The sequence below is a fragment of the Oncorhynchus mykiss genome, chromosome 23 (assembly GCF_013265735.2).
Source record: "Oncorhynchus mykiss isolate Arlee chromosome 23, USDA_OmykA_1.1, whole genome shotgun sequence".
Lineage (NCBI taxonomy): Eukaryota > Metazoa > Chordata > Actinopteri > Salmoniformes > Salmonidae > Oncorhynchus > Oncorhynchus mykiss.
This window is the reverse complement of record NC_048587.1, coordinates 2,956,076-2,965,537: the sequence shown is the minus strand read 5'-3', so window position 1 is coordinate 2,965,537 and position 9,462 is coordinate 2,956,076. Positions and strand designations below refer to the sequence as shown.

General features: G+C 42.7%; 1 protein-coding gene across 1 annotated transcript in view; it reads left to right on the top strand.

Moving 5' to 3' along the window:
• The first annotated feature begins 2,013 nt into the window (after positions 1-2,013).
• The window catches only part of LOC110531337 (phytanoyl-CoA hydroxylase-interacting protein-like), a 30,956-nt gene continuing 23,507 nt past the window's right edge, over positions 2,014-9,462 (top strand). The window contains exon 1 of the mRNA XM_036960370.1: positions 2,014-2,746. Coding sequence (XP_036816265.1) covers positions 2,641-2,746 — 106 coding nt within the window. The 5' untranslated portion in view covers positions 2,014-2,640. The remainder of the gene's footprint in view (positions 2,747-9,462) is intronic.

The following is a 9,462-nucleotide window of genomic DNA, read 5'->3' as shown; positions in this document are numbered from 1 at the left end:
TTATAGTTGGGTATGGAAATCTCAGAATTTTTGGTGGCCTTCCTGAGCCAGGATTCAGACACGGCAAGGACATCAGGGTTAGCAGAGTGTGCTAGAGCAGTGAGTAAGACAAACTTAGGGAGGAGGCTTCTGATGTTTACATGCATGAAACCAAGGCTTTTTCGATCACAGAAGTCAACAACTGGTCTGTAGGGTATAAATATGGCTATGGGGTAATCTAGTACCTGGTCTGTAGGGTATAAATATGGCTATGGGGTAATCTAGTACCTGGTCTGTAGGGTATAAATATGGCTATGGGGTAATCTAGTACCTGGTCTGTAGGGTATAAATATGGCTATGGGGTAATCTAGTACCTGGTCTGTAGGGTATAAATATGGCTATGGGGTAATCTAGTACCTGGTCTGTAGGGTATAAATATGGCTATGGGGTAATCTAGTACCTGGTCTGTAGGGTATAAATATGGCTATGGGGTACTCTAGTACCTGGTCTGTAGGGTATAAATATGGCTATGGGGTAATCTAGTACCTGGTCTGTAGGGTATAAATATGGCTATGGGGTACTCTAGTACCTGGTCTGTAGGGTATAAATATGGCTATTGGGTAATCTAGTGAAAGTACAATCCAATAACAAGGAGGCAGAAGGTGAGGTTAGACTATTTATTCCATGGTGCAATAAACAGGAACGCCATGTCAGCAGGTACCTTTACACATATGGGACGTGCTACATATGGGAGTGATGTGTGCTCTCCTTAACGTGCCCACCACCACTATACCCAATACACAATAAAATACAGACATTTTCTGTGACAGCACAATGCACATTATACTTCTTTTATGACAAAATCTGAAGACAGGTATGATATTATATTTTAGGTTATATCAGTGAAGAAAATGTGCTTAAAATGTCCTTTTACTCTGTTGGCACCATTTTGTCTTTGTTAAGAAAACATCTGAAACCCTACATCTTCAAACAGTATCTTAAATAATCCTCCTCCCCACCCACACACCCCCTTCTAGCTCGGACTCTGTACTGTACTGACAGCTACATTATTGAAGAAAAATGTCATAACATGGCTATATACAGGAAGTACCAGGTAATAACATGGTTATATACAGGAAGTACCAGGTAATACCATGGCTATATACAGGAAGTACCAGGTAATAACATGGCTATATACAGGAAGTACCTGGTAATAACATGGCTATATACAGGAAGTACCAGGTAAAAACATGGCTATATACAGGGAGTACCAGGTAATAACATGGTTATATACAGGAAGTACCAGGTAACAACATGGCTATATACAGGAAGTACCAGGTAATACCATGGTTATATACAGGAAGTACCAGGTAATAACATGGTTATAAACAGGGAGTACCATGGCTATATACAGGAAGTACCAGGTAATAACATGGCTATATACAGGAAGTACCAGGTAATACCATGGTTATATACAGGAAATACCAGGTAATAACATGGCTATATACAGGAAGTACCAGTACCGAGTCAATGTGCAGGGGTACCAGGTAATACCATGGTTATATACAGGGAGTACCAGGTAATAACATGGCTATATTTATTTTTTGGACCTTAATTTAACTTGATTTAATATACAGGGAGTTCTAGTACTGAGTCGATGTACAGGGATACCAGGTAATACCATGATTATATACAGGAAGTACCAGGTAATAACATGGCTATATACAGGGAGTACCAGGTAATACCATAGTTATATACAGGGAGTACCAGGTAATAACATGGCTATATACAGGAAGTACCAGGTACTAACGTGGCTATATACAGGGAGTACCACTACTGAGTGGATGTGCAGGGGTACCTCCACTCAGTACTGGTATTTCCTGTATATAGCCATGCTATCTTTACCCGTTATTCGTTATTCACTGTGTATTTATTCCTCGTGACTATTTCAATTTTGTATTTATCTATTTATCTATCTATATCTTTGAATCTGCATTGTTGGTAAAGGTCTACTACACCTGTTTAAGGTCTACTACACCTGTTGATTATGAAGCATGTGACAAATAACATTTGATTAGATCTGATGGTTTGCCACCAGAGGTGAAAGTAGGAGCCTGCAGCATATTGTCACATTTCAAATGAAGCATTTACTGTCCTTGTCCTTTATTTGTGATGAAAATAGAGATGAACGTGATGAAAAGGCGACAGAGGTTTCATAGGAGCTGCGACACAGGGCGCAGCAGAGTAATCTGGTTACATCAACCGTCATTTAATTCATTTTTTCTGCTAATCCCTGCTCTATGTCCTCTGCCCTGAGGCTGAATAAACACACGTGGCCTGTTACATCAGTAACGCATTAATAATTAAATAACGTGTCTAATAGATAATGTCATGTTCTCTCCTTTTTCTCCATTTCTTTCCGTTTATCCACTGCGTCTCAGCGGGGACCGTTTGTCCAAGTAGTGCCGTGCCATGCTGCTGTGCTGAAGCTGCTTGAGCACTGGAAGGGGACCCGAGAGGAGCAGGGGAGGGGATCAGAGGAGGAAGGGAGGGGAGGAGGGGCGGGGAGCACTGAGCACAGCGAGTGACTGGACTGTGTATTGAAGGTGAAGATCAGTCCAGCACCACAAAGAGACAACAGTAGGAGACGTTGTAAAGGCCATGGAGGTTCCGCGTGTGGACGACAGCACCAGCAGCCCTGTCAGCCGTTGTGACGACATGATGAAGAACCTGAATTTGGACTTGATACAGCCGAGTGACAGGGAAGGTAAGTACCGGACCCCGGAGGGCAGCAGGGCTGAAGGAGCGCTGTGTAGCCTGCATTGGTCAAATCAAACTTTATTTGTCACTTGACCCTGCCGCCCTTACCGTGAAATGCTGACTTACAAGCCCTTAACTAACAGTGCAGTTCAAGAAGAGGTAAGAAAATATTTACCAAATAAACTAAATAAAAAAATAACACAATAACATAACAATAAGAGGCTATATACAGGGGGGGGGGTAGAAGCTGTTTAGAAGCCTTGACCAATGTCAAATCTTTTCAGTCTCCTGAGGGGGATTAGGTTTTGTTGTGCCCTCTTCACAACTGTCTTGGTGAGTTTGGACCATTCTACTTTGTTGTTGATATGGACACCAAGGAACTTGAAACTCTCAACCTGCTCCACTATAGCCCCCTCGATGAGAATGGAGGCGTGCTCTGTCCTCCTTTTCCTGTAGTCCAGAATCATCTCCTTTGTCTTGATCATGTTGAGGAAGAGTTTGTTGTCCTGGCACCACACGGCCAGGTCTCTGACCTCCTCCCTATAGGCTGTCTCATCGTTGTCGGTGATCAGACCTACCACTGTTGTGTCATCGTCAAACTTAATGATGGTGTTGGAGACATGCTTGGCCGTGCAGTCATGAGTGAACAGGGAGTACAGGAGGGGACTGAGCACGCACCCATGAGGAGCCCCTGTGTTGAGGATCAGCGTGGCGGATGTGTTGTTACCTACCCTTACCACCTGGGGGTGGCCTGTCAGGAAGTCTAGGATCCAGTTGCAGAGGGAGGTGTTAAGTCCCAGGGTCCTTAGGTTATTGAGCGCTATGGTGTTGAATGCTGAGCTGTAGTCAATGAACAGCATTCTCACGTAGGTGTTCCTTTTGTTCAGGTGGGAAAGGGCAGTGTGGAGTGCAATAGAGATTACATCATCTATGGATCTTTTAGGACGGTATGCAAATTAGAGTGGGTCTAGGGTTTCTGGGATAATGGTGTTGATGTGAGCCATGACCAGCCTTTCAAAGCACTTCAAGCTACAGACGTGAGTGCTACGTGTCTGTAGTCATTTAGGCAGGTTGCCTTTGTGTTCTTGGGCACAGGGACTATGGTGGTGTGCTTGAAACATGTTGGTATCACAGACTCGGTCAGGGAGAGGTTGAAAATGTCAGTGAAGAGACTTGCCAGTTGGTCAGCGCATGCTCGGAGTACACGTCCTGGTAATCCGTCTGGCCCTGTGGCCTTGTGAATGTTGACCTGTAATAAGTCTAGGTCTTATTCACGTCAGCTACGGAGAGCGTGGTCACATGGTCGTCCGGAACAAATCAAATCTAATTGTATTTGTCACATGCGCCGAATACAATAGGTATTGTACAACAAGACCTTACAGTGAAATGCTTACTTACAAGCCCTTAACCAACAATGCAGTTTTAAGAAAATACCCCCCAAAAAGTAAGAGATAAGAATAACAAATAATTAAAGAGCAGTAGTAAATAACAATAGCGTGGCTATATACAGGGGGTATATAGTCTGGGTAGCCATTAGTCTGGGTAGCCATTTTGATTAGCTGTTCATGAGTCTTATGGCTTGGGGATAGAAGCTGTTTAGAAGCCTCTTTTACCTAGACTTGGTGCTCCGGTACCGCTTGCAGTGCGGTAGCAGAGAGAGCAGTCTATGACTAGGGTGGCTTGGAGTCTTTGACAATTTTTAGGGCCTTCCTCTGACAATGCCTGGTATAGAGGTCCAGGATGGCAGGAAGCTTAGCCCCGGTGATGTACTGGACCGTGTGCACTACCCTCTGTAGTGCCTTGTGGTTGGAGGCCGAGCAGTTTCCATACCAGGCAGAGATGCATCCCGTCAGGATGCTGGTTCTCTCATGCATGTTTCAGTGTTATTTGCCTCGAAGCGAGCATAGAAGTAGTTTAGCTCGCCTGGTAGGCTTGTGTCATTGGGCAGCTCACGGCTGTGCTTCCCTTTGTAGTCTGTAATGGTTTGCAAGCCCTGCCACATCCGACGAGCGTTGGAGCCGGTTTAGTACAATTCGATCTTAGTCCTGTATTGACACTTTGTCACGGGATACTAGGAGTGGAGGGTTGGAATCAGGCGCAGAGAGCAGGGTTCAGTATATCATGATTTATTCTCCGGCCAAACAACGGTCACGCCAACATACAGGGCATAGAACAGACCAGCCCAAACACAGGACCAAACAGTCCGGAGAATACACACATGAAAACCACGATCCAACAGAGTAACAAAAACAATTCCGCACAAAACAAGGGCAGGACAACCTACTACATATAGGGAAGCTAATTAAACTAAAATACACACAGGTGAAACTAATAAGACAAAACCAACAGACAAACGAAAAATGGATCGGTAGCGGCTAGTAGGACGGTGACGACGACCGCCGAGCACCGCCCGAACAGGCAGGGGAGCCAACTTCTGCGGAAGTCTTTGCCTGTTTGATGGTTCGTCAGAGGGCATAGCGGGATTTCTTATAAGCTTCCTTATTAGAGTCCCGCTCCTTGATAACGGCAGCTCTAGCCTTTTGCTCAGTATGATTGTTGCCTGTAATCCATGGCTTCTGGTTGGGGTATGTACGTACAGTCACTGTGGGGACAACGTCATCGATGCACTTATTGATGAAGGCAATGACTGAGGTGGTATACTCCTCAATGCCATCGGAAGAATCCCGGAACATATTCCAGTGTGCTAGCAAAAATTCCTGTAGCTTAGCATCTGCTTCATCTGACAACTTTTTTATTGACCGAGTCACTGGTACTTCCTGCTTGAATTTCTGCTTGTAAGCAGGAATCAGGAGGATAGAATTATGGTCAGATTTGCCAAATGGAGGATGAGAGAGAGCTTGTACCCATCTCTGTGTGGAGTAATGGTGGTCTTGAGTTTTTTTCCCTCTGGTTGCACATATAACATCCTGATAGAAATTTGGTAAAACAGATTTAAGTTTCCCTGCATTAAAGTCCCCGACATCTGGATAAGCTTTTTCCTGTTTGCTTATGGGGCAATACATCTCATTGAGTCCAGTCTTAGTGCCAGCATTGGTCTGTTGTGGTATGTAGACAGCTACGAAAAATACAGATGAAAACTATCTATGTAGATAGTGTGATCTACAGCTTATCATGAGATACTCTACCTCAGGTGCGCAAAACCTCAAGATTTCCTTAGATATCGTGCACCAGCTGTTGTTTACATATATGCATTGTGCTCCACCCCTTGTCTTACCAGACGCTGCTGTTCTACCCTGCCCATACAGCGTATAACCAGCCAGCTGTATGTTGATAATGTCGTCGTTCAGCCATGAATCCATGAAGCATAAGATATTACAGTTTTTAATGTCCCCTTGGTAGTTTAATCTTCCTTATAAGTCGGCGATTTTATTTTCCAATGATTGCACGTTAGATAGTAGAACGGATGGCAGGGGGTTTATTCAATCGCCTACGAATCCTCAGAAGGCAGCCTGCCCTCCATCCTCTTTTTCTCCCTCGTCTCTTCACACAAATGACGGGGATTTGGGCCTGTTCCCGGGAAAGAAGTATGTCGTTCACGTCGGGCTTGTCGGACTCGTTAAATCACTGTTCTGATGTCCAGAAGTTATTTTCAGTCATAAGCGGCAGTAGCAACATTATGTACAAAATACGTTTTTTTTAAAACACAATCAGTTAGGATATAAAACATCTGCCATCTTCTCTGGCGCCGTCTTTAGTAGTAGTAGTGGTAGTCAAGGTGTCTCATCAGGAAATTGAGTCTATCATAGTTCATGTGGGATTCAATGAGATTATGAAGGGCAGTTCAGAACAGCTGAAGATTGATTTTAAAGAACTGATTGGGTCTCAACTTGACACCAACAAACGCCCCATAATATCTGTCCTCTGCCCTCCCTAAATGGTGGCATTGAACGGTTCAGCAGACTTTTATCCCTCCATAACTCGCAACCAGACTATTTCAGCTCTGTGGGTGGAACATTTATTGACAATTTTGATACCTTCTGGAAACAAAGCTTGTATTATGAGGAGGATGGGATCCACCCAAATCATTTGGGTTCGTTTCACAGCATTATAAGGATGCGTTGAGACAATGACTTATCAATGACCCAAGCCCAGCTCATTGAATCCCTACCATTGTGTCGCTGAGTTGTCATAATGCTTCAGTAAATGTACATTATCCCAGGGGCGTTGGAAGACACAATGTAAGTAACCTAATTTCAAATCAAATCAAATCAAATTTTATTTGTCACATACACATGGTTAGCAGATGTTAATGCGAGTGTAGCGAAATGCTTGTGCTTCTAGTTCCGACAATGCAGTAATAACAAGTAATCTAACTAACAATTCCAAAACTACTGTCTTGTACACAGTGTAAGGGGATAAAGAATATGTACATAAGGATATATGAATGAGTGATGGTACAGAGCAGCATAGGCAAGATACAGTAGATGGTATCGGGTACAGTATGTACAAATGAGATGAGTATGTAAACAAAGTGGCATAGTATAGTATAAAGTGGCTAGTGATACATGTATTACATAAGGATACCGTCGATGATATAGAGTACAGTATATACGTATGCATATGAGATGAATAATGTAGGGTAAGTAACATTTATATAAGGTAGCATTGTTTAAAGTGGCTAATTTATGTCCCTCTAACTGCCCTGAATGCCTCTGCTGATCCTACAACTATTGTATGAAGTAATCATGCGTTTTTGACGAGAGTTATACTGTTAGCACTGAGGCGGTTTGCCTTAGCAGGAAATCCACCTTGTGCAGCTTACCCTGCACTAACATAAATAACCTGAGCATGTCTACCTCTGCTAAGCTTCCCAGTAAAGCAATAAAAACAATAAGGCATCCCAGAAAAGTGTTGACCATAGCCCACATTAACATATGTAGCTTAATTTTTTATTTTTTTATTTAACTAGGTAAGTCAGTTAAGAACAAATTATTATTTACAATGACGGCCTACTCCGGCCAAACCCGGACGACGCAGGGCCAATTGCCCGCCGCCCGATGGGACTCCTAATCACATCCGGATGTGAGGCAGCCAGTTAAGAAACAAGGTTCATGAAATCAATAATTTGCTAGTAACAGATGACATTCATATTCTGACCATCTCTGAAACTCACTTAGATGTTACAGTGATAGCAATACATGGTTATAAAATCTACAGTAAAGACAGAAATGCCAAAGGTGGAGGTGTGGCCATTTATATTCAGAACCACATACCTGTAAAGATTAGAGAGGATCTCATGTTAAATACTGTTGAAGTAATATGGCTACAGGTTCATCTGCCTCACCTAAAGCCCATTCTGGTGGGAAGCTGCTATAGACCACCAAGTGCTAACAGTCAGTATCTGGACAACATGTGTGAAATGCTTGATAATGTTTATTTTTAATATTTTTTATTTCACCTTTATTTAACCAGGTAGGCTAGTTGAGAACAAGTTCTCATTTACAACTGCGACCTGGCCAAGATAAAGCAAAGCAGTGCGACACAAACAACACAGAGTTACACATGGGAATAGCAAACACTCCTTTACACGCCAGTATCTCTACTTGCACATTCATCTTCTGCACATCTACCATTCCAGTGTTTAATTGCTATATTGTATTTACTTTGCCACCATGGCCTATTTATTGCCTTAACTCCCTTATCTTACCTCATTTCCACTCACTGTATATAGACTTTGTTTTGTTTTCTCTTGTTCTACTGTATTATTGACTATGTTTTGTTTGTTCCATGTGCAACTCTGTGTTGTTGTCTGTGTCACACTGCTTTGCTTCATCTTGGCCAGGTCACAGTTGTAAATGAGAACTTGTTCTAAACTAGCCTACCTGGTTAAATAAAGGTGAAATAAAATAAAAACATTAATTACAGTACGCTATACCCCATACCATTCTGTTACTACATACCACTTACAGTGAGCTATACCCCATACCATTCTGTTACTACATACCACTTACAGTGAGCTATACCCCATACCATTCTGTTACTACATACCACTTACAAGTAGGCTATACCCCATACCATTCTGTTACTACATACCACTTACAGTGAGCTATACCCCATACCATTCTGTTACTACATACCACTTACAGTGAGCTATACCCCATACCATTCTGTTACTACATACCACTTACAAGTAGGCTATACCCCATACCATTCTGTTACTACATACCACTTACAGTGAGCTATACCCCATACCATTCTGTTACTACATACCACTTACAGTGAGCTATACCCCATACCATTCTGTTACTACATACCACTTACAAGTAGGCTATACCCCATACCATTCTGTTACTACATACCACTTACAGTGAGCTATACCCCATACCATTCTGTTACTACATACCACTTACAGTGAGCTATACCCCATACCATTCTGTTACTACATACCACTTACAAGTAGGCTATACCCCATACCATTCTGTTACTACATACCACTTACAGTAGGCTATACCCCATACCATTCTGTTACTACATACCACTTACAGTGAGCTATACCCCATACCATTCTGTTACTACATACCACTTACAGTGAGCTATACCCCATACCATTCTGTTACTACATACCACTTACAAGTAGGCTATACCCCATACCATTCTGTTACTACATACCACTTACAGTGAGCTATACCCCATACCATTCTGTTACTACATACCACTTACAGTGAGCTATACCCCATACCATTCTGTTACTACATACCACTT